Source organism: Lutra lutra, chromosome 15, assembly GCF_902655055.1.
Source record: "Lutra lutra chromosome 15, mLutLut1.2, whole genome shotgun sequence".
Classification (NCBI taxonomy): Eukaryota; Metazoa; Chordata; class Mammalia; order Carnivora; family Mustelidae; genus Lutra; species Lutra lutra.
In genome coordinates this window covers 67,829,866-67,853,027 of record NC_062292.1, presented here as the reverse complement: position 1 = coordinate 67,853,027, position 23,162 = coordinate 67,829,866, and the positions used below count along the sequence as shown (strand labels likewise).

General features: G+C 58.8%; 3 protein-coding genes across 9 annotated transcripts; 2 read left to right on the top strand and 1 right to left on the bottom strand.

The window, feature by feature from the left end:
- Positions 1–2,216: 2,216 nt before the first annotated feature.
- NAXE (NAD(P)HX epimerase) lies at positions 2,217–4,428 on the top strand. Its single transcript, XM_047704031.1, has 6 exons — positions 2,217–2,430; positions 2,521–2,629; positions 2,726–2,836; positions 2,913–3,026; positions 3,672–3,819; positions 4,177–4,428. Exons 1-6 carry the CDS (start codon positions 2,231–2,233, stop codon positions 4,377–4,379), a joined length of 885 nt encoding a protein of 294 aa, XP_047559987.1. The 5' UTR covers positions 2,217–2,230; the 3' UTR covers positions 4,380–4,428.
- A 329-nt stretch (positions 4,429–4,757) lies between these two features.
- LOC125085545 (G patch domain-containing protein 4) lies at positions 4,758–10,998 on the bottom strand. Of its 5 annotated transcripts, none has more exons than XM_047704022.1 (9): positions 10,889–10,990; positions 9,732–9,930; positions 8,587–8,722; positions 8,064–8,137; positions 7,870–7,962; positions 7,683–7,769; positions 6,311–6,402; positions 6,036–6,089; positions 4,758–5,847 (listed from the first exon to the last, which is right to left on the bottom strand). In XM_047704022.1, exons 3-9 carry the CDS (start codon positions 8,663–8,665, stop codon positions 5,016–5,018), a joined length of 1,311 nt encoding a protein of 436 aa, XP_047559978.1. In that variant the 5' UTR covers positions 8,666–8,722; positions 9,732–9,930; positions 10,889–10,990; the 3' UTR covers positions 4,758–5,015. The 5 variants fall into 5 exon arrangements, with proteins under 5 accessions (XP_047559978.1, XP_047559982.1, XP_047559980.1 ...); XM_047704026.1 differs by having other exon boundaries at positions 6,036–6,086; positions 10,889–10,988; XM_047704024.1 differs by lacking the exon at positions 10,889–10,990 and adding an exon at positions 10,722–10,872.
- A 7,846-nt stretch (positions 10,999–18,844) lies between these two features.
- Positions 18,845–23,162, top strand: HAPLN2 (hyaluronan and proteoglycan link protein 2). 3 transcript variants are annotated; one of them, XM_047704027.1, is made up of 7 exons: positions 18,845–18,933; positions 19,255–19,313; positions 21,242–21,353; positions 21,569–21,922; positions 22,076–22,192; positions 22,319–22,501; positions 22,737–23,162. In XM_047704027.1, the coding sequence occupies exons 3-7, from the start codon at positions 21,266–21,268 to the stop codon at positions 23,015–23,017; spliced, it is 1,023 nt and encodes a 340-aa protein (XP_047559983.1). In that variant the 5' UTR covers positions 18,845–18,933; positions 19,255–19,313; positions 21,242–21,265; the 3' UTR covers positions 23,018–23,162. The 3 variants fall into 3 exon arrangements, with proteins under 3 accessions (XP_047559983.1, XP_047559985.1, XP_047559984.1); XM_047704028.1 differs by having other exon boundaries at positions 18,871–18,933; positions 19,015–19,313; XM_047704029.1 differs by lacking the exon at positions 19,255–19,313 and having other exon boundaries at positions 18,857–18,933.

Sequence of the window (23,162 nt, the reverse complement as noted above, 5' to 3'; positions counted from 1 at the left end):
AAAGCAGCCCCGGTTCGCGGAGCTTGGGGAGTCCGCAGGACGCCCCGTGGTCCCCACACAGGTTTTCCCTGCCCTCGTCTAAAATGGCTGCTCGGTGGCTGCACAGCCCTTGTTCCCAGCCGGCAGGAGGGAAAGAGGAAGTGCGGGAAAATAAGCCCCCCCCCCCCCCAAGGGAGGACCTGGCCGCCACACCTCCCCTCTGCTCAGACCTCATTGGTCAGCATGTAGTCGCACGTACATGCGTCACTGCTGCAAGGGAGAGTGGGAAATGTAGTGTTCAGCTGGGCAGCCCCGCGCCCAGACCCAACTCAGGGGTTCTGCTGCCAAAGGAAGAGAAGAGAATGGATTTTGGGGGACAGGTAGCAGCACCTGCCCCACGGGAATACTGAAACTGGGTCAGGCCAATGCTGTATCAACCGTCATTAGCTCTACCATTTAATAGCTATATGTTCTTTTTTTTTTTTTTAAGATTTTATTTATTTATTTGGCACAGAGAGAGAGAGAGAGAGAGAGAGACAGCAAGAGAGGTAACACAAGCGGGGGAAGAGGGAGAAGAAGAAGCGGGCTTCCAGCCGGAGCCCAATGCAGGGCTTGATCCCAGGACCCTGGGACCATGACCTGAGTGGAAGGCAGACGCCCAACAACTGAGGCACCCAGAAACCCCTAGCTGTGTGGTCTTTGGAAAATTACTTGACTTCTCTGTGCTATAATGTGAGGATAAAGCCAGGTCATAGGATTGACAGGATGAAATAGGTAAGCATCTGGAACTCAGCAGGGCAGTGATCACTGTGTCCTTCCTAAACTGCTTTTAAAGGCATTTCCCAAAGAAAACTCTGGAAGTCTGAAAGGCAGCGGTAAGATGGAGTAGGTCTTCAGCTCCTCCTTCCTCGGGACAGCCCTCCAGTGGCTGTCTTATAAATTCTGGGCATGTGGTGGGGTATGTGCGTGTCCCTGTTTTATTCCTACATCGCGTCGAATGAAGTCAGCAGCGACAGCGCTCTACCTATTCCCTCACGCGTGGAAGGCCGCACCCTACAAGATAATGCTTCAGAGTTCAGACTAGCTCAAGCTGCTTGGGCCCTCGCTCCGTGGACAGCTGTCACTGTATCATTGGGCATGTCAGTCAACATCTTGGAGCTTAGTTTTCTCAGTCTGGAAAATGGGGACGGTAACAGGGCTGCCACAAGGATAAAATGAGCTGATTCGTGTTAGCACGGGGCACATGCTCAAAAAACACGCCTCGCACTGTGTTTTAGAGATGAATCTTCAGGAGGCCCCTGGATGGCTCAGTCAGAAGACCCTATGACTCTTGAACTCAGGGTTATGAGTTCAAGCCCCATGTTGGGTGTAGAGATTACTTAAAAGTAAAATCTTTAACAAAAATAAATAAAAGTAATCTTTACACCCTCATGACCTGGAGATCACCGGCGGGCATGTTCCTCCCACGGAGCCGGCCAGGTGCCCCACCATAAGTATCACCTACCTTGATAAAGGGGGCAAACGCTGAGTATCAGGGAAACGGAGCGCGCTATGCTGGTAAGCAGAGGTGGGCAGGGGCAGCTAATGTGGTTGGGACAGGGGTCCCAAACTACACCGCAAACAGCAGTCCACAGGGCCTTGGGGTTAACTTTCAAGCCTCTGCAGTCCTTGCTTGCCGACCTAAGGCCCCTGGTCTGCAGCACGACACCCCCTTTCCCTGAGGCGCGAAGGGGCTCTGGGGAACACTTGGCCTGCTCGGGGTTGTGTTTACGAACGATTCACCGCCCGGGCACCGGCTTCTCCCGCACCGAGCCCCCGTTTCTGGCGCTCTCCCCTTCAAAACGCTCCAGGATCGCTCGGATTGAAGGCTGGCCCTGGGGTGCGGTCCACCCCGTTCCCAGGTCACCCGCTTCCTGAATGAAGCCCGGCTCCCTTCCCACCCGCGCTTGTCCCTCTAGCAGGGACCGGCCTCGACGGCGAGGACCCGAGCTCCGGGCCGGCCTTGTGAGCGCCCGCACCGTCGAAGTGGGAGCTCACGGGACGCGGACACCAGGGAGGCCCCGTCCACTCAGCCGGGCAGTGCCAGGGCAGGACCCCGGGCTGCCCGCACCGCCACCGGCACCCGAGGACCCATTGCTATACACTTTGCCCGCAGGGCGGCTCCGCCCCCCGGAATGCGCGGCCCCGCGTCCGCGGGGGGAGGGGGAGCGACCCCGCGGCCCCGCCTCCGAGGGCGGAGCCGGCGCCGCACATGCGCCGGGCGAGCTCCATGTCCGCGCTGCGGACGCTGCTGGGGCTCGGGCTGCTGGCCGCCGGCTCCCATCTGCGGCGCGTCTCGGGCCAGGCCGGCGCCTGCCGTGCGGGGCCCGCGTGGTGGGGGACGCGGCGGCCGCGCTCGGGCGGCCCCGGGGAGCCTGCGGACATGGCGAGCCCGGCGGTGAAGTACCTGAGGTAGGCGAGGCCGGGGCGGGCTCGCTGGGGGGCGGGAGCGGGGACGGGCCGCGCGCGGGGCGCCGGGACTGAGGCTCGGGGTGTCCGCAGCCAGGAGGAGGCCCAGGCGGTGGACGAGGAGCTGTTCAACGAGTACCAGTTCAGCGTGGACCAACTAATGGAGCTGGCCGGGCTGAGCTGCGCCACGGCCATCGCCAAGGTCAGCGGCCTGGGCACCGCCGAGTGGCGGGGACAGCGGGCCGGGCTGGCGCGGGGCCGCCCAGCGCCCCTGACTGCCCTCTGACCCCGCCTCCAGGCCTATCCCCCCAAGTCCATGTCCCGGAGCCCCCCCGCCGTCCTGGTCATCTGCGGGCCCGGGAATAACGGAGGAGACGGTCTGGTCTGCGCGCGGCACCTCAAGCTCTTCGTGAGTGTGTGGGCGAGGACCGGGGCGGCGGGGCTTCCGGGACCCGGGCTCGGACGACCCTTCTCCTTTCCTCCAGGGCTACCAGCCAACCATTTATTACCCCAAAAGGCCGAACAAGCCGCTCTTCACAGCGCTGGTGACCCAGTGTCAGAAAATGGAAATCCCTTTCCTTGGTGAAATGCCCCCGGAGGTAGGTGGTTCCAGTGGGGGTCCTCCCGTTCCCCAGCCACCGCCGGTGTCCTGCTCCTCCTCCTGTTCCCAGGCCGAGCTCGCTCGCTGATCTCTCTGGAGGGTGGACTCCGTGCAGGCAGGGGCGGGGGTGCCGATCTGGGCGGTTTGGGTAGGGGAGCCCCCGCCAGTGGACGTGCTCCATCAGTGCCCTCCTGCCGCCTTCCCTGAAGCCCCTCTCCCTTCACTTCCACGGTCAGCGCTTTCCCGCGGAGGTCAGGACTCGTAAGCAGTAAACTGCCTCATCCTAAACCCTTTCCTTAGTCTACAGACCAGGGGTGGAAGTGAGAACTTTGTTTTTAACACATTCAACAGCGGAAGAGACTGGGATGGTGCAGAGAAGGCAAGTGGCTTGTCCTGACTCCTGGACTCAGGCCATCAAACCCTGTACCTCCCCAGGGTCCGGCAGGCCCTCAGAACAGATCTGTCTGGGCTCAGCTTGGCCTCATCAATGACCAGCTTGTGCTGAAGTCTAGGCCTGAGAATGCCTCCTAAATCGGTGACCTATTTGTGCCTCTGTGAGTGGTGCATGCAAGGCACAGCCGCCTCCCAACGGCCCCCTGTGCGGCTGCGGGCTGTGACGTGCTCCCCTTCCTGCCCCCCACAGCCCAGGCTGATCGACGAACTGTATGAGCTGGTTGTGGACGCCATCTTTGGCTTCAGCTTCAAAGGCGATGTCCGGGAGCCGTTCCGCAGCATCCTGAGTGTCCTGAATGGGCTCACGGTGCCCATCGCGAGCATTGACATCCCCTCAGGTGCTGGGTCCAAGGAAGCTAGGGACTGGGGGGTGGACCCTGCCCTGTCCTAAGACAGGCACCTGGGCGTCCTCATTCTTGACCCAAGGCTCAGACCAAGCTTAAAGCTGCGTCTGGAGGAGCAGAACACAGCTTTGTGGGTTCCACAAAAGGGCCAGGGAGCAGAGCTAAGGACTACTGCCTGTATGTGTTGGATCCAAGAGACCAAAGCCCAGGGGTCCATGGAGCTTCAAGGACTCAACAAAGGTTCCTCAAGTGGGGACACAGGGGCCTCCCGCTCCTTCAGGACAGGGGTAGAGCAGGGCACGAAGAGGAACAGATCTCGTCCTCTTTCCCTGAATACCATCCTCTTCTCAGGATGGGACGTGGAGAAGGGGAACTCCGGAGGGATCCAGCCAGATTTGCTCATCTCCCTGACAGCACCCAAAAAGTCGGCCACCCAGTTCACTGGGCGCTACCACTACCTGGGGGGTCGCTTTGTGCCACCTGCTCTGGAAAAGAAGTACCAGCTGAATCTGCCGCCCTACCCCGACACCGAGTGCGTCTACCGTCTGCAGTGAGGGGGGCCGGGCGGCTGTTCCTCCCAATAAAGACTTTGTGGCCCTCTCCAAAGCCGTGGAATCCGGGGATCCTTCCTGGCAGTAATGGGTGACAGGCAGCGGGAGCCAGAGAGTGACCTGGCAGACACGGGGCCACCTCTCCACAGGGTCAGAACCGGCTCCAGGGAGGCAGCTGGGGTGTTTGGGTGCAACAAACATGGACTTTCAGAGGCTGAGAAAGCCCCCAAGTGAGTTCTCTGGGCTTTCCCCTTCCACTCAGCAGGGTGGCGAGACGACGGGAGGTGAACACTAGGAGTTTCTTTGGAGGCGTCCAAGGAACCCGAGCTGTGTTCCGAGGTTCCCAGGCTGGGAGTGGAGAAGCAGGAAGCACACACAGGCTGGCGCTCAGTCATTTACTCTAGTCTGGGGGGCTGGCGGCCTGTGGGCCGCGTCTGCAGCTGCCGTGTCCCCCCCACAGGCCGTCCACAGGCCCCTTCCACAGCCCAAGCTCTCGCCCTCCGGGTTAGAAGCTTCAGGTGGCGCTGCCCACACCCGGCTCTGAGCAGCTGGAGTTCAGGGGTCTGCTTCCTCCTCGGGAGGGCACAGGAGACCCTGTCAACTCCGGTCTGAGTCCACTGCCCCACACTGACCTGACCTTCACATTCTCTTCTGCTGCTGCTTTCTCACTCTCCGGTCAGCGCTGACTGCAGCCGGGCCCTGCTGCCTCCTCTCGCCTGGGCTGCCTGGGCCGGTGCGAGCCCCGCTCCCGGCCTCCCGAGTCCCGCCACCCTCGTCCTCCCCTTCATCCCTTACATCCTCCCCATCCTCCTCCTGGGGCCGCGGTCTTCTCTTCTTGCTTTTCCTGCTCTGCCCCTCACCGTGCGCTCTGCTCGCTGCTCCCTGGGCCCCACCGTCCACAGCAGCCCCCTCCACCACGTCCTCTGCGTTCACGTCCCCCTCCTCCGGCCGCCGCCGTCTCTTGTGTCTGCGCCGCAGCCTGGCGCACGTGCCACTCTCTGCCTGCTCTGTCCCGGCGCTGGCCTCAGCCTCCGGACCTCGGGCTGCTCCATCTGGGACCCCCGTCTCCTCTGTGCGGTGCTGCCTCCTCTTTCTCTTCCTGTGGCGCTCATCGGCTCGTTCCCTGCTCTCCTGCTCTCCGGGTGCACGCGCTCCTGCGGCCCCCCTGCCCGCACTCCCCGCCGCCGCTCCCTCCTGCTCCTCTGCCACCACTGCCGCTGGCTTCCGTCTTGTCTTCCTGCTTCTCCAGTCCGCCTGGCCGGCATCTCCCCCACACTCTTCGTCGGCGCTCCTGGCTGTTGCTGTGGCGTCTCCTTTCTGCTTTTTCTTTTTCTTTTTCTTGGGGGGCTTGCTCTCAGACTGCACTTGAGGGGTCCCAGGGTCCTGGCCTTTGAGACGAGCCAGGAACGCCTGCTCCTGGGCCTCCAGCCGGGCAAGCTTAGCCTTCATGGTGATCCCGAGGCGAGCGGCCCTGAAACAGATGGGGTCCGCTTGAAGCGAGGTACAGGGTCAACAGGCCTGGCCCTTGCAGGTGCAGGCAGCGCTGGTGGGGGGAGGTGGGGGGATCCCTCCCCTGGCGTGAGACGTGTACAGAAGAGGCCACCGCCTGGGGCTTGTGATGGGGAGGAAAGGGACCCCAAGGAGCGGACCACTGCTTACTTGTGTGCCGTGCGCCCTTCACAGGCCCGGAGCAGCATCTCATCGGTCAGACTGCTGGGGGAGACCAGGAGTCACAAACAGCTCGCGCAAAGGCCTGACCTCTCCTGCCCTCCGAAACCTCCCGTCAACACGGAGTCCCTGTTCGGGACCTGGCACTTGCTAGGTGCGGGGAAGCAAAGATCAGCCCGACATAGTTCCGCCCGGAGAAGCCCAGTCAGGCCTGAAACTTGGTCCTTTCTCTCCTCCCACACCCCCCAGCACTAAAATGCACTCACGTCTTCGGAGGCTTGGGTCCCTGGTTGTCGTCATCACTGTGGCTCTCCAAGTCCTTGTCTGGCTTCTCCCCACTTGATGTCAGTGTAGCCGTCTAGAAGGAGCGATCGTGGGGGCGGACAAAGCCCACTCAACGCCACTGCCAACGCCTCTTGCTTCCCGGAAGCCCCCCCACCCAGAACAGGCAGCCACAGGTGCCGACCTGCCAGCCCCCAACACAGCTCCCTGGAGACCCAGAGAGTGGGGAGCCACAGCGTACCTCCACCCTGGCAGGAGGTGGGCTGCCGGGGCGGGGGGGCGGTGGAGCCACCAGTGGGCAGAACAAGAAGGGAGGGGGCATGCTCCGGGTCACTGGGTCCTCCTGGTGTCCCCTGATGTCATCCCATGGTGCTTCTCACCGCCCTCCCCCACGCCTACCCGCAGTGCTTGTAACTAAGACTGAGAACCTACTCCGGGCCAACGGGCTGGGACAGGAGCCAAACAGGCACGAGACCAGTCGGCCCAGAGGAGCCTACACGGGGGGCGGAGGGTGGGGGACAGAACACAAGCATTGCCTGTGCCGGAGGAAGGGTACCGATCCGACTTCAGGGTTTGGGGACATTTCGGGAACTCCGTGAGCTCTCGAAGACCACCACAAGTGGGCAGGTGAAGGGGGAAAGGCACCAGGGCGCTGCTAAAGGCCGTGAGTGGGACGAGCACGTGCAGAAACCTGCAGGTGGCAGAGGCGGTACCTTCAAAAGAATCCGGTCCCATCCCAAGGGTAGAGGCCTGAGAATGGTGAGAGCAGGACAGGACCGCAGGGCCCGGTGAGCCAGTCCGACACATCGGGACGGTCATCCTCGGTCCCGGATGAACCAGAGCCCCAGTGCAAGGCGATAAGAGAGCGCTCTGGCCGCTGTGGCAGTGAACTGACTGGGCTGGCCAGTGAGACTGGGTGGGGGTCTGGGTAGGAGGCTGTCCCAGCAATCCGGCAGGGGAGGACGGCCACAGGGATGGGGAGAAACGGGAGAGGCTCGCTGCAGAACACAGAGAGCCCTAGCACGGAACAGGTGGCCATGGAATGTGAGGGAATGGGGTGGGGTCAGATAACCTTTCGGGTCTCCTCTGGCTTCTAAGTCCTCTGCACTGGACCTCCCCTCCCTCCCTGCTCTGGCGGGTGCCCGTGCCCCACCACCCAGGCCCCATCCCCAGGCCTTTGGGACCTGAAAGTCTAATTCTGGTTGCGGGTCTGCTATCTAAGCAAGTGACGTCTGACGACGTTAGGATAGCTGTAGAAGAGCGAAGGAGGGCTAGGCAAGTGAAGCAATGGTTCAGGCCCTGGGGGAGACCAGGGAAGGAAAAAGGATGGACCTTCCTAACCCAAGCCCCTCGCACCTTCACAAACTTCTGATACAGCATGTTGGGCTTGGGACGACTACAACGGGTGGTCTCCTTAGAGAGATGCCTTAGCCGTACTCCATCCTGTGGGGAGGTATCAGTAAGTGGGGGACGTGGGTGTGCCCCGCACCCCACACGTCCCAGACCTTCACGGTCCACTCGCCCATTGATCAGCACCCCGTACCTGGCCGGTTTCCACAACCAAGCTGGCTGCAGTCTTGTTGAAGAGCTCATTCCACCAGTGGTCTGTGAACTCCTTGGCAGGGTCATGTCCCACCTGCCAGAGAGAGAAGTATGAACTCCGAGGACCTGTCCCTGCTCCGTCCCTGGGGTCCCCTTCTCAGCCACACAGACCTCCGTCAGCCTGCCCAGTCTTACCCCATGAGTGTCCTGCTTCAGTGTCACCTTGAGGGCCTGGGTGATGCCATTCTCCTTCCGGCCCAGGCCTTTGCCTGCAGGACAATGAGTGACCTGGTTTACTGTGCCGCCTGCCCCAAGCCCTCACAGGCATCAACACGTGCCACTCCTTGTCACAACACACACTGAGCACTGGGGGACGCCCTCCAGTCCCCCGCCTTCTGGCGCCTCTCCATGCAGTGTCCCTGCCTTTGTCTGACCCCGAGCCGTCTCTCCCTCGTGATTGTTTCAGGATAGAGGCCGTGACCCTTACTCCCCAACAGTCCTCCCAAACACTTCTTTCTCACGACCCGCTGTCACATTTCTTCCACTCATCCCTTTTCTGGAAAAGTCAGATATTTTCTTCTGCAATTTCCCTTTAAACTGGCTTCCCCCCCTCCAGCTGAATGGACTACTTATGGATGGCCCAGGAGGAAGGTGCTCCCCTGGGCTCTCGCAGGGAGCGGGGGTGGGGGGGGATGTGGAGGGGCCCCCCAGGGATGACCTTGCGTCCATCCATGCTTTAGCAGCTGCTTCTCAGCAAACTTCATCCCATGACTCTTGACCTCTGGGGTGACGCTCATGGTGAGACAAGAGTCCCAATTCTCAGTCCCTCACCAGAGAAGATGCCGTCGTCACCCCTTCAAGAAAAAAGGAGAAAGTGCCCAAATCATCCATCAGCTCCAGCCTGACTGCTCTCATAAAAATTCCTTTCTGAACTTGGGGCAGAGACAGAGGAAGGAGACCTGGTCTTTGCTGGGGGCGGGGGAGGGGCTCCCCATCTGACCACAGAGAGATCATCAGCATGTCCACAAGTCAAGCAGGATTGGTCTAATTAGTAACACCTAAGTTTACAGAGTGCTCATCACATGATTATTTCATTTAATTCTCCCAGTTCAGGAGGCGTTCTGGAACGTTCCATCCGGGAAAATATCATCCCTCTTTTACAAAGAGAAAGCGTGACTTGCTCTGGGTCACAGAGCTACTATGTGTAGGAGCTCAGCCAGACGACTCGCCCGTGGAGTCCCGCTCTTTACCGCCACGTGGTGACAGCTCCTGCAACTCACTGCCACACAAAAACAAAGCAATAAGGGATCTTTAACCTGAGTCATGGGAATACTGAACGGAGCCGTATCTCACAGCCACGCTCCAGCACTCACTGTACTCTCAAGTGTGGGGGCTCCGCACCTCTTCCTCGCTGCCGGTGTTCAATCTTGCTGGAACACCCTTTTTGAAACTGTCTAGCTTAGGACGGGTACCCTTGAGGCCCCTGGGTGGCTCAGTGAGTTAAGCCTCTGCCTTCCGCTCGGGTTGTGGTCTTGGGGTCCTGGGATCCAGCCCCGCACCGGGCTCTCTTCTCAGCGGGGAGCCTGTTTCCCTTTCTCTCTCTGCCTGCCTCTCTGCCTACTTGTGGTCTCTGTCAAATAAATAAATAAAATCTTAAAAAAAAAAAAAAAAAAAAGAGGAAGGGTGACCTTACTGAGCATTTCATGCATAACAGGTTGATTCCATGTATTGTTGTTGTGTCTTGTCTAATGCTGATCGTCCTGTGTGTGGCTAATATCTTTAATTTACAAACAAAGAAAACAAAGCCTGGGTGACAGAGCTAGTTAAGAGAGGGGAGCTGGAAAACAAGCTCAGGCTGCCTACCTGCCTCCAACGTGGCCTCTTCCTTCCTACCACGCCACAGCTACAAGCAGCATTTCTTTATGGGCGCACAGGTGCTCCTGTTTGGAGCCGGATAACGGCACTACCCGGCTTATACACTCATCTGCCTCTGGAATGGTCAGGCCGGCTTATCACACACACAGAGCTGAGGGCCACCACTGCTGACTCACCGAGAGTTAACCTGTATAAAGATAATTTACTATAGGGCGCCTTCGTGGCTCAGTCCTTAAGCGTCTGCCTTCCGCACAGGTCAGGATACCAGCTCTGGGCCTGAAGAGTGGCAAATTCAGGATGACGTACATTTCTGTTCACGTTTCTACTGTGAGGGACAATTACCCAAAAACCTGATACCTTAAGAGTCCCGACAGAAAAGCAGGGGGTGAAGAAATGGCTCTTGAATTTATAAGGAAAGTAAAATTCGAACACTGGGGCCTTTAAGCCGGCCTCCAAACCCGGCCTCCTCCCGGAAGTCAACTCTGATCCATCAGCTCCCAAATTTTGATAAAAACAACAGTAACATCTGACACTGTCATTTACTCGACGCCAGCCTGCTGACCGCTTTACACGGACCGTCTTTTCATCCTCCCACCGACCCTACCAGGACGTGTTATTACCCACATTTGCAAACACACAAATCGCAGGGCAGTTTATTCCTTGCCCAAACCCAACAGCTGACAAGTAGAGGACCCAGGATCCCAGAACTGGTGTGAATTACCCCTCGGCCTCTTGGAGCTCTCTGAGCTCCCTGACCTACGGCTGACCGCCGCGGTCACTGGAAACCGCACGCCCTGAATCGGCGTCGGGCTTCGTTCTCCGACCCCGCGCGCTCAAGGCCGGCGTGAACGCGCTCAGCCGGTACGACCCGGGGGCTTGACCGACCGGCAGCGGTCACTGCGGACAGAAGCTACGATGCCCCAGGCTGTGCGCCGCGTCCGGAACCACCTGCTCTCGGGTCAACCCGAGTTTTCTCACGTTAAAGCGGCCGGGGCCACTCTTCGGGCCGCGGTTCCACAGGTCTCCCTCCCCGGTCTCTCGTCTCTCCTGCTGCAGCTCCACCGGTGGGGCTACTGTCCTGACCCCGCCTTCACTCCCGAGCCCGGCCTCCGACCGCCACCGTCCGAGGGGCGGCCGCCGCTTACCGTCAGCGCGGGGGCCCCCTCCGCGCGAACACGTGCGCCCTCCGACCTGCGCGCCGCCATCTTCCCGGAAGCTGCGGGTCGGCCCCTCTAGGCCGCCCACACCATAGAGGCGCCCGCCCACACCATAGAGGCGCCCGCCCACACCATAGAGGCGCCCGCCCACACCATAGAGGCGCCGCCGCCCGCGAGGCTGGCTGCAGGGCGTCTCTTGCCTGTAAGGTTGCCGCAGGAACGCGCCCGCGCGCGCCCGTCTCCGGGGTTCGGCGTGTTCCGTTTCCCGCCAGCCTGCAGCCCAGGGGCGGCCGAGGGGCTGGTCCTGACCCGCACGCGGGACGCCGAGAACAGCTTTGGCAGCGACGCCGCGCCAGTCCCGCGCCCAGAGACGGGGAAGGAAGCGCGGGGCGCGCAGGGGCGGCCTGAGCGGGGCATGGGGCGGCGAGCGGGGAGCCCCTCGGGGGCGGCTTGCGGGGGCGAATGCTCAGCCTCCGGGGCAGTCGTCCGGGGTGTCAGTAGGCTCACCAGGCCCTTGCGGGCACCTGCCGGGTTGGAACCGTTAATGCGAAGCTGCGGGAGACGCGGACCCGGAGCGGGGCGGGGGGCGCGGAGCTAGAGGCGGACCCCGATCGCGCGCGGGGCTTGCGGCCTGGCGCTTGTCTGTAGGTGGGAGGCCCCTCGGAGCAAATGTCGCCGACGGCCGAGAGCTCAGCCGGAGCAGCTGCACAGGCGCCGTCCCCACGAACTGCCGGGCCTCCCCAGCCGCCCGCGGGCTGACCCCCCACTCCCGGTCGCGGTGTTCACGGTGACAGGCGCGCACCTCCGCCAGGAACCGCAGAGAAAAGCCAGCATCTCCCGGCGGAGCTTTGTCACGTGGCTCCGTTTATCGCAGTTCATAAAATTTTCCTCGTAAACAACTTTACTTCTATTAATTTATTTATGGGGGGAGAGGGGCAGAGGGAGAAAGAACCCCAAGCAGGCTCCACGCCCAGCGCCTGCAGCCTGGGGTTCCCTCTCAGGACCCAGAGATCGTGACCTGAGCCCAGATGGAGAGTCTGAGGCTTAACCAACCCAGCCGCCAGGCGCCCAGCCCTGCTTGTCGTAAGAATGCTCCCTGGGGACACAGGGACATTAAACGGTGGTGGGTCTTGCTTAGTGGAATTCCTACGGCATCAGGGATGCGGGATGCTTGGAAGGTACTCAGAGGCTGCTCGAGTTGGGGAAGGTCCTGTGAATGGGAGGCACGTGTGAGTCCTTTCCCCTTTCCACCACTGGTCGTGAGACCTTGAACAAGTCACTTAAGAGCACCCTTCCCCTGGTCTGTAAAATTAGAAGACTGGACTAGTTCAGTCATTTTTACAAACTCGGCCTTGTGGTATTGGGGGCTGCTGAGGGAGTTCCACAACCCGACTTCAGTTTCCACCATGTCTCCCTCCATCTCTCTGTCCCCTCCACCTAGCCAATGTCCTGTATCATACTGTGGTCATGGCAGAGGTTTGAAAGCGCTGGAATGAGGCAATCTCAAGGCCCTTTCCAGCTCACAGTTTGTGTGTGGCCCACTTTGCAGGCCACGCCACAAACCTCGTGGCCACCGTTGTCTGACTCAGGGTTCCTAGTCTGGCCTAGGGTGGTGAGCAACTTGTTCTGCCTGACTCACTCGTTCCAGAATTATTAAGCATCTTCTGTAGACCAAGGGCTGGCGGTATAAAGGTGTCCAGCCCTTGTCCTGCTGGGCCTCACCACCTTGTGGGGATATAGCAAGTTACCAAGACTTTATGTCACTTAGAGCTCTGGCCAGGTTGGGACACAGTCCTGGGACCTCAGTGCACAGTCCCGGGGAGGAGCTTTCTGAAGGAGCCTCCCTTGAGGGTGCAGGCCGGGCCCTGGGGATTGCATGGGATTGCAAGAGAAATGGGCCTCAAGGAGTCGCAAGTTGCATGGGTCTCATGCCTCCTCCCGAGGTGGGAATAAAGGCCAATAGGACAGAAAAAGCACACATGACTTTGTCATGACTATGTATGTGGTCTGATAAGCAGATAACACGATGCATAGAAAATACTGCAGATACACTTAAAAATGGAAAAATTGTTAAGAACCTAAGTATCCCACAAGAGAAGAGAAGAATGGCTAAATAAATCAGTGTAACCATACAATAGACTAACAGTTAGCCATAAAAAAGGATGTCGAAGAAGGACTTTTGATAACTTGGGGGAAATATCTGTGATATAAATAAAGGGAAAAGGGTGCCTGGGTGGCTCAGTGGGTTAAAGCCTCTGCCTTTGGCTCAGGTCATGGTCCCAGGGTCCTGGGATCGAGCCCCACATCAGGCTCTCTGCTCCATGGGGAGCCTGCTTCCTCCTCTCTCTCTGCCTATCTCTTCTGCTTATTTGTAATCCCTGTCTGTCAAATAAATAAATAAAAATCTTTTAAAAATAAATAAATAAATAAATAAATGGAAAAAAGCAGATACGGAATGGTACTGGTATGGTGAGGGCTCATCCGTGTTAAAAATCTATACATAGGGGCGTCTGGGTGGCTCAGTGGGTTAAAGCTTCTGCCTTCGGCTCAGGTCATGATCCCAGGGTTCTGGGATCGAGCTCCGCATCGGGCTCCCTGCTCAGCGGGGAGTCTGCTTCTCCCTCTCCTACTCCCCCTGCTTGTGTTCCCTTTCTCGATGTCTCTCTCTCTCTCTTTGTCAAATAAGTAAAATCTTTTTAAAAAATAGGAAATTAAAAGACAATAACAGAATGGGAGAAGGTATTTGCAAATCCTATGTCTGATAAGGTTCTAATATCCAGAATATATAAAGAACTCTTAAAACTCAACAATAAAAAGACCGCACAATTTAAAAATGGACAGAGGATTTGAAAACACGTTTCTCCAGAGAAGATCTACAAATGGCAAATTCGCTCATGAAAAGATGCCCAACCTTATTAGTCACCAGGGAAATGCAAATGAAAACCACAGTGGGCTAGCATTTCACACCTACTAGGATAAGTGTAATTTTTTTAAAAGATTTTATTTATTTATTTGACAGACAGAGATCACAAGTAGGCAGAGAGGCAGGCAGAGAGAGAGGAGGAAGCAGGCTCCCTGCTGAGCAGAGAGCCCAATGCGGGCCTCGATTCCAGGACCCTGGGACCATGACCTGAGCTGAAGGCAGAGGGTTTAACCCACTGAGCCACCCAGGCACCTGGATAAGTGTAATTTTTTAAAGGGTAATGACACAGGTTGGAGAAGATGTGGAAAAAATGTGGAAAAATCGTGTCTTGCTGGTGGGAATGTGAAATGGAGCAGCTGTCTTGGAAAAGGGGTTGAGAGTTCCTGAGAAAGTTAAACATAGAATTACCATAGGACGCATGATCCCACTCCTGGGTGTGCACCCAAAGAGAGCTGAAAACACATGCCTGTACAAACTTGTACATCAATGTTAATAGAAGCATTATTTAAAATACTCAAAAAGTGGAAACAACCCATATGTCTATCAACTGGGATAGATAAAGGAAACACAGCAGACGCACATAATGGAATGTTACTTGCCCATCAAAAGGAGTGGAGCCCTGGGACACGCCAGAACGTGAGAAAACTTGGAAACATGTCAGGTTTAAGAAACCAGAGACCAAGGTCACATACATGTCGGGATAGGCCAATCCACAGGCACAGGGCAGTTTGGGAGGGGGAGCTGGGGAGTGACTGATCTGGGTGCAGGGCTTCTTTTTGGATTGATGAGTTGTTCTGGAATTAGATAGTGGTGGGGGTTAGATTCATGTATATCCTAAGAATGACTGGATTGTACTTTAAAAGGGTGAATTTTATGATATGTGAATTATATCTTTAAAAAACGCGTAGGCACACTATGAGGGAAACACTCTAAGCTGTTATGTGCGGTGATTCCCGGGTGAAGGGATTACAGGTAAGCGTTTCCTCCTCTTCGTACCTTTTTCCTGAGTTTCAAAAAAATTTAAGATCTACTTATTTATTTGAGAGAGAGAGAGCACGAGCTGGAGGGGCAGAGGGAGAGGGAGTCTCTCGCCGACTCCGCACTGAGCGGGGAGCCCAGTGCGCGCTCGGTCCGGGGACCCTGCAATGAAACCAAGAGTCAGATGCTCAGCGGAGGAGCCACCGGATGCCCTCATTCTCCTGCGATTAGCGGATACTGTTTTATCCGGGAAAAGGGTAAAACAGCAAATGGGTCCAACCCAGAGTTAGTGCTGAGGGACTGGGGTGGAGCAGAGGAGAAGCGGGATCCGAGCGGAGGCGCGGGAGGAAGCGGCGCCCCGGCCCCGCCCCCGGCCCCGCCCCCGCCCCGCCCCTCCGAGCTCCCGCCCCGCCCCTCCGAGCCCCCGCGGCCCCGCGCGCCGCAGGCTCCCCGCGCCCCCTGCCGGCCCTCGGGCGCAGTGCGCGTCCCCGCGGCCGCCAAGGCTCGGAACGTCGCGCGCGCCCGGTTCTGGAGTGTCCGGAAGGACAGACAACAAAACGTTTACTCTGTGCGGTGGGACTGAGGGAGATTTTCACTTTCTAGTGTTTTTTATGTTTGTTAAATTGTCTACAATTAAGTATATTAAGTAAATTTTTATGTATAAAATTAAACACAATAAGTAAGTGTATATACTATTACATACATCTTCCTGCAATTAGGCTTAAAAGAAACAATACAAGTTGACTTCGAGTTGAAAAAAATGCATTTTGGCTTCATTTCTACATTTCCATCTCTAGATTCCTGGAATTTACTTGGTGTAGGGGAAAGGTAACGGATCATTTTTTGCTTTTGTTTTTGGGTCCCCTCACAGGATGTCCAGCAAGTTGTCCCAAACCTCCGGCGCGGCCCTGCACCCGCGGCCCTCCAGACCCGGGCCTGCCGCGCAGGCGCAGAAGGGAAGGAGCGAGCGGCGTGTCAGGTGCTCCCGGAGCAGAGGCTCAGCGCGTGTTATCAGGCAGGAAGAGCAAAGCAGGGAACAGCTTGTAGGATACCGTCTCAACTGCACTGAAAAAGAACAAGGGGCACCTGGCTGGCTCAGTCCAGCAAAGGATTCTTCATTTCAGCTCAGGTCATGATCTTAGGGTGCTCTAAGTGCCCCCTGACCCCCCATCATACCCTCAGAATAGAGATGGTTGATAAAGCTGAACGTTGGCCCGCTTGGGATGAGGACGAGGTGACCCTCCCCCCCCATTCCAGTCCTCTGAGACTTTGCAGGTGGGAGGAAGCTGCCCGCACAGCCAGCCAATGCCTCCCTCTGGACCTGTGCAGCTCCGGTTTCGAGGTCCCGAGGTGGGCATGCTGACGCCCACTGTTCAGGAGCCTCAAGTAAAGGGGCTGGAGGGAAGGCCAGGACACGGAGCTCTGTCCAGGACCTCCAGGCAGGGTGGGGCCCCCCGAAATGAGGAACAGTCTTCTGCCAAGTCTCCGTGGGGCGTCTGAGGCACAGAGGTGAGTCCTCATGCTCAGCACAGAGACGGGACTAGAAGGAGTGAGAGGGAAGGGTCCAGGGGGGAAACATGCTTTTCCTAAAGGCTGACATCCTCCCCTCACCCCCTCATCGTCCTGCAGTGATGCTGGAATCCAGCCCCACAGGGCACCCCAGCCCGGGCCAGAAATAAGCGTGGCCTGGGGCTTGCAGGGAGGAGAAGGCGAGGGACCTCTCCCTTGGGGAGGCAGGGAGGTGGCCGTGTGTGAACTTCACAAGAAGGAGAGAGGCCCCTTCCAGTCACCCCCACCCTCTCCCTCAACCCCCTAAAGGGCCATCTTGCCAACATTCCCCACCCCCCATGCAGCGGTCTCAAGAGGAAACTGGGAGCAGCTTGCCACCAGCGGGGATCAAGAAGGTTGACCAGCTGACCCTGCCTGGTGGCTGGAGGCCGAGTCTGGGCGTTAGAGGAAGAGAAGTCAGGACTCCTCACTTGTGCCCAGCCCAGCTGGGAGCAGCAGTGGCAAGGCCCTCCCCTCAGAAGGGCAAGCCCAGCAGCTACCCCCCTGCTGAGCTGAGCCTTGGGGGAACCCGGAATGTATCCTGTTCGCCACACATTCATTCCTGGTCCCGGTCTGTTCCTTCCCCACCCCATCCGCAAAGGGTTCTTTCTGCCTCTGTGGGGTAGTGCCAGGCCCACCTCCCGTCTGCACTCAGCCTTTCATGGGCTCACATACCTGAGACTTCCAAACCCTAGTTCAGAAGCGATCCGGGAGAACAGAGGATGGGGGTGAGCCCAGGGCGGAGGCTGGCCTGGGGGGGGGGCCTCTCTGCGGGAGGCTGTTTGTCTGCGTTGGGTGGAGGCCAGTCAGATGCGCGGGATCAGGGCGTCCTGGCCCAGAGACAGGGGCTGTTTGTCTTCTCTCCTCTGGGGGGGGTAGGGGAGGGCCCAGGAACAGTGCTGGAAGAGGGGGAAGAGAGTCCGTCAATCCCCAGAGGAGTTCGAGCAGGTGGGGTGGGCCCCCTGTTAGGAGATGAGGCCCCTGCAGAAAACCCTGCAGCTCTGGGACTGGGAGAATCCGGGAGAGGCGCCGAAGAGGGATGAGTGGGAACGGCAGCAAGTTCCAGGCTTGACTCCACAGCTGCCTTCCGTGTGGGCTTGTTCCCCTCCCACCCGCTCCTCCTCTTTGTCAGGTGCCTGAAGAAGCCAGGTGTCCTCAGGTCCCCTCCGGTTCCAAAAGCACACGATCTACTGACCCGGGATTGCTGGGCGGAGAGAGAAGAAGGCAAGAGGAGATTGGAAGCTAGAACCTTTTCCACAAGGTTATTCCCAGCCCTCTGCACTGACGGCAAAAGAAACATGCTTATTCTGGGTGTTGAAATGTTCTACATAAGGGGCTCCTGGGGAGCTCAGCCAGTTAAGCGTCTGACTCTTGGTTTCAGCTCAGGTCCTGATCTCGTGCGGGGCTCCGTGCTCAACAGGACTCGATCCCAGTACTCCTGGGATCATGACCTGAGCCGAAAGCAGATGGTTCACCGACTGAGCCACCCGGGGTGCCCAATAAAAAAATCTTTAGAAATATTCCATATGTTGATCTCGGGGGTTACTTCCATGGTGTGTACACGTGTAAATATTACTGAGCTGTCCGTGTAAGATCTGTGCCCCCATATGTAAATTGTGCCTCGACAGAAAGGTCTGAACACTGAGTGTGAACTCCATGGGAGCTTAGACTCCAGGGCAGACTGGAGACTGTGTTCCCACTCAGGGAGGTTAAGGACCTCCTTTCTCTTAAGAATTTACACTAAGAGGAGGCGGGACAAATAAGCTGACCTCTCTTCTGGAGAGCTTTTCAAAGTCCTTCTCAGAAATTCCCATTTTTCCTCCCAGGCACTGAAACCCCTCCTTGTTGTCAACCTGCCCTCTCTCCCACTGCGGTTCCAACGACGCGCTCTGTCCTCCGTGGAGCCCCGCCATCCCCGGCCTCACACCAAATCCCTCCCGAGGTTTGAAGCTTGGGGACAGAAGGGACCCATTTCAACCTCCTCACCAACAGTGCCCCCACCCCATCTCTTTTCCTTGGGGATGTCCATCCTGCTGGGATCCTGCTCCGACCTGGGCCCCTTTTCCGGTGGTGAGTGCCAGCCGGTCCTGCATCCCACATCCCCAGCTGCTGGCATTTTGTTGCCGTTGCCTACAGGATGAAGAAAGGGCCCCTGTTATCCAACAATAGGGGGAAAGACAGAGACAATGGGAAATTGTGCTTCCGATGGGGTGGGGCCAGAGAAGGAAAGGACAGACGGACAGACAGGGGGCTGGACAGAAGGGGCTGGGATTTCTAGAAGCCGCTGGAGGTCCGCTGGAAGTCTGGTTCCCAATTTGAGAGCCTCTCCCCGCAGGCGATGCGCACCCAGGTTTCGGAGGACAGAGGTGAGGGCTCTGTGGGATGAGGGGCGGGGCTGCTGCTACAACAGGCGCATGCGGAAACGCAGAGACGGCGGGATCTTGACCACGGTCTGTGAGCTCATCCACAGTTCATCCTCACACACAGCGGCCCAACGTCTTCATACCCACCAGTCCATCTGCTCCTTCTCCGGGCGGAGAGCATCTAGAAGAAACGAGGCACCCCACCCTCCACATTCCTCCAGGTAATCCTTCCTGGATGCCTCCTTCATTCCAACCCCTCTGGGGGTCCCCAGCCCCGATCCCAAGCCCCACATCTTCCCCAGGCCCAGGACAGTGAGCCGTGCAGAGAAAGTGCCAGGTCACAGGCTGGACACCGGTCACCTAGCCTAGCTTAGTGGACTGGCAGATGGACAAGTTTTCGGCACCTTAGCTGCTCCTGGGAGCTCAGGGCAGAAGCACAAGGAGCAGCCCTGCTGATCAGGTGGCCAAGTCCCAGGGTTCGAAGGTGCCTAGACCTGCCAGGGGTCCTGCAACCCCTTCGCTGGAACGTCTTCCTGGAGCAGGACAAAAAGCATCCAGTCCCTGCCTCTCCCATCTCTGTGAAGAGACCGGCTTCTAACAGGTAGGCGCTGGGGGCTGTTGGTTCTCGAATTCTCTGCAAGGGCTACAAAGAGGGTATGTGTGTGCCTGCTTAGAAACACACAAATACAGACGAGCGGTTAAGGAGGAGCTTGAGCCTGCCGTCAAAACCAGCTTCAAACGCCAGCCCGCCATGCTCTTCCTGGCTGTGTGACCTCACTGCTCCCTACAATGTGTGCACCGTTGAACAGGTGTAAGAGGGGACCTGTAATCATTCCCACCTAAATACAGGATACACGGGGCAAATGCTGGGGCGGTCTCACGCAGGTCTCCCGTGGGTTCCATCCCATACTTCCCCTCCAGGCCCCGGGAAGCCCTCTGCACGCAACCCCCAATTCTCCCTTGGCAAGTGCAAGTGGGGCCCGGCCTCCATTTGAAGGAGGAGGGGCTCAGCCCCCTGGCTTCCAGCTCTCCTTCCCAGAATGCTTAGCGGGGACTCATTCATTAACAAGCACACACATTGGGGCGCCTGGGTGACTCAGTGGGTTAAGCCGCTGCCTTCGGCTCAGGTCATGATCTCAGGATCCTGGGATCGAGCTCTCAGCTCAGCTCAGCAGGGAGCCTGCTTCCTCCTCTCTCTCTCTGCCTGCTTCTCTGCCTGCTTGTGATCTCTCTCTGTCAAATAAATAAATAATCTCAAAAAAAAAAAAAAGCACACACATTTATTTAGCACCTACTGTGTGCCAGAAACTGTCCTGGTGCTGCAGATAATGGCTAACGCAAGTATGGAACTTACTACATACTGGACACGATTTTAAGAATTCTGTCATGTTCCTTTGATGAGATAGATGGGGACTGCTATCGGCATGTTTACTGCTGAGGACACCGAGGCAGAGAGAAGTAAATAACTCGTTCGAAGTCATGCAATTAGCACTTGGAGGAATAGGGGTTAGAAAATGAGTACAGCCAGGCTAAGGGTGTCCTCAGTCCAATTTTTTTTTTTTTTAAATGGCCAAGTTGATAAAGGACAGATAACAATAAGGGGGAAAAATCAGGGCACCTGGCTGGCCGTCCATAGAGCCTGCGACTCTTGATTTCAGGGTCATGAGTTCGAGCCCCACACTGGGCAAGGAGCCTACTTAATAAAATAAAGAAAAGAAAAAGAAGGGGGAAAATCTACTACTGAAATAGCTGTTTTTGGAATTAGTGCCATAGCTTTTTAACCACTGGAAACCTCCGTGATACAGCCCACACGTGCACAGGTATCACTTTCACACCCACAGTGCTAGCTCAGTCACTAATAAAAGCACTTCCAAGAACGAGGGCCAGACCGGTGAAGGGGGGTGCCCAGGAGAGCAGGTCACAGCGCACTACAGTGTGGCCAGCGAGGGAAGAGGAAAGGTTTCCCAGAGGAGGTGAGGCCCACAGTGACACCCAGGAGAAGGAAGTGAGAGCAAATTCAGACTCTCTTGGAGCCAGAAGTCCAAGGTGTCTGGAGCACAGTGCTGAGGGCACGGGAGGTGGGAGGCGATGTGGAAGGCACAGGGAGAGGCGGGATCCCAGAGGGCCCCGGTAGCCGAGGTTAGGAGCCCAGACCTTGTCCCTAGGGCAAAAAGAGCCACTGTGTTAAGCAGGAGAGTGACAAGATCACGTTTGGGCTGGCTCTGTTGGAGGACGGTGCTGGGAGAGGAGAGAGACTGCAGCGGCAATCTGGGTGGCCAGACTCAGGAAGTAGCACCTGGGAAGGGGAAGGGCAGGGAGGCCGTGGAAGCCTGGGGGAAGGGAGTTTGCCATTGTCCCTTCCCCATCACATTCCTTTTGCCCCCTTCAGCCCCCTGCTCTGTCCCCATGCTTTCCAGCTGGACAGTCCCCTCTGAGGGATCCCTGATGGATGGGATCATCCATCTCCAACCCTGCTCCCTCCTCCTATTCCTAGTCCCAAGAAATGTTTGTGTTCTTTGTGCCCTACAGACAGTGCTGGGCTGACTTGCCATCATGCCAGGTCTGCTCAGTCTCCCAACACTTTGCCACTTCCTTCTCCCTTGGGCCTTCGCCATTCTCCACAAAGCCCTGGGGGACGCAGGTAAGACCTCAGCCCTGCCCAGAATTTGGGGACCGGTGGGGGAGAGGCTTCAGGTGTAGGGAAAGTGGATGAGGCAGCTGTTGGAGGTACCCAGGGAGGGCCATCACTAAGTGTGGAATGGAGGAGAGGGTTGGAGGAGTCTGGGGTCTAGGGTCTGGATGGGCACTTGCGGTGGGGGTCAAAGGGTTCCTGCCACTGTGGCCCCCTCTGCTCAGCACCCCACCCTGGTCCCCACTACCTCCTGCCCCCCATCCACGAGGTCATTCACTCTCATCGTGGGGCCACGGCCACGCTGCCCTGCGTCCTGGGCACCCCGCCTCCCAGCTACAAGGTCCGCTGGAGCAAAGTGGAGCCCGGGGAGCTCCGGGAAACGCTGATCCTCATCACCAACGGCCTGCACGCCCGGGGCTACGGGCCCCTGGGGGGGCGTGCCAGGATGCGGAGGGGGCACCGGCTGGACGCCTCCCTAGTCATCGAGGGCGTGCGCCTGGAGGACGAGGGCAGGTACCGCTGTGAACTCATCAACGGCATCGAGGACGAGAGCGTGGCGCTGACGCTGCGCCTGGAGGGTGAGGCCCTTGGGTTCCCCGCCCCCTCCTCTTCTGCTGGGCTGTGGCCGCCCCAACTCGGGTCTCCCAGGACTCCCCCTGCCCGCCGCCGGGGTCCCCCAGCCCTCTCTCCTGTCCGCCGGCCCCCTCCAGGCTGTCCGCCTCTCCCCCCAGGAGTGGTGTTTCCGTACCAGCCCAGCCGGGGCCGGTACCAGTTTAATTACTACGAGGCGAAACAAGCATGCGAGGAGCAGGACGGGCGTCTGGCCACCTACGCCCAGCTGTACCAGGGTGAGCGGCCGAGCCGGGCACCGCCCAGGCCTCTCCGGGATGTGCCCGGCCTCGCGGGGTCGAGTTCTGGTCCGGCTTCTGCTGGAACCCCTCTAACCCCCGACCCCGTCTCCCCCTGCCCGCCAGCGTGGACCGAGGGCCTGGACTGGTGCAACGCGGGCTGGCTGCTCGAGGGCTCGGTGCGCTACCCGGTGCTCACGGCGCGCGCCCCGTGCGGCGGCCGGGGGCGGCCGGGGATCCGCAGCTACGGGCCCCGAGACCGGAAGCGCGACCGCTACGACGCCTTCTGCTTCACTTCGGTGACTGCAGGTGAGGGCGCGGGGAGGCAGGCGGGCGGCGGGGCGGGGATGAGAGCCCGCGCCCGCGGCTCGGAAGGGGTCGTGGGGACGGTCTGGAGAAGCCGGCGCGGAGCGAGATGCGCACGGCCTGAGGGGACCCGGACTCGCCGTCGAGACCGCGCGTGGTGCCCCCCGTCCCCGCGCCCGCCAGGCTCCCCCCGCCCCCCGCACGCCTTCCGCGGGTGGTGACGCGCCCCGCTCCGCAGGCCACGTGTTCTTCGTGCCCGGGCGGCTGACGCTGTCCGAAGCGCACGCGGCGTGCCGGCGACGCGGGGCCACGGTGGCCAAGGTCGGGCACCTCTACGCTGCCTGGAAGTTCTCGGGGCTGGACCAGTGCGACGGCGGCTGGCTGGCGGATGGCAGCGTGCGCTTCCCCATCACGTCGCCGCGGCCGCGCTGCGGGGGCCTCCCCGACCCCGGCGTGCGCAGCTTTGGCTTCCCGCGAGCCCAGCAGGCGGCCTTCGGGACCTACTGCTACTCGGAGTAGGGCCGCCGCGGCCCGGGCGCGAGACCTCCCGCCGCCCCCATTCCGCAGCCCGCCACGGCCGGGGGTCCCGGGGTCCCGCCGGGCCGGGCGTGGTGGAAGAGGTGGGAGCGCCCGGCGGGACCTCGGACGCGCGGATCCCGCGGAG

Coding starts and splice junctions, on each gene's coding strand:
- HAPLN2 (XM_047704027.1), top strand. CDS start 21,266: ATGCCAGGTCTGCTCAGTCTCCCAACACTTTGCCACTTCCTTCTCCCT. Junction 21,923..22,075: donor GCTGACGCTGCGCCTGGAGG/GTGAGGCCCTTG, acceptor CTCTCCCCCCAG/GAGTGGTGTTTCCGTACCAG. Junction 22,502..22,736: donor CTTCACTTCGGTGACTGCAG/GTGAGGGCGCGG, acceptor CCCGCTCCGCAG/GCCACGTGTTCTTCGTGCCC.
- LOC125085545 (XM_047704023.1), bottom strand. CDS start 8,665: ATGAGCGTCACCCCAGAGGTCAAGAGTCATGGGATGAAGTTTGCTGAG. Junction 6,403..7,682: donor TGTATCAGAAGTTTGTGAAG/GTGCGAGGGGCT, acceptor CGCTCCTTCTAG/ACGGCTACACTGACATCAAG. Junction 5,848..6,035: donor GAAGGGCGCACGGCACACAA/GTAAGCAGTGGT, acceptor CATCTGTTTCAG/GGCCGCTCGCCTCGGGATCA.
- NAXE (XM_047704031.1), top strand. CDS start 2,231: ATGCGCCGGGCGAGCTCCATGTCCGCGCTGCGGACGCTGCTGGGGCTC. Junction 2,630..2,725: donor GCGCCACGGCCATCGCCAAG/GTCAGCGGCCTG, acceptor CCCCGCCTCCAG/GCCTATCCCCCCAAGTCCAT. Junction 3,820..4,176: donor GAGCATTGACATCCCCTCAG/GTGCTGGGTCCA, acceptor TCCTCTTCTCAG/GATGGGACGTGGAGAAGGGG.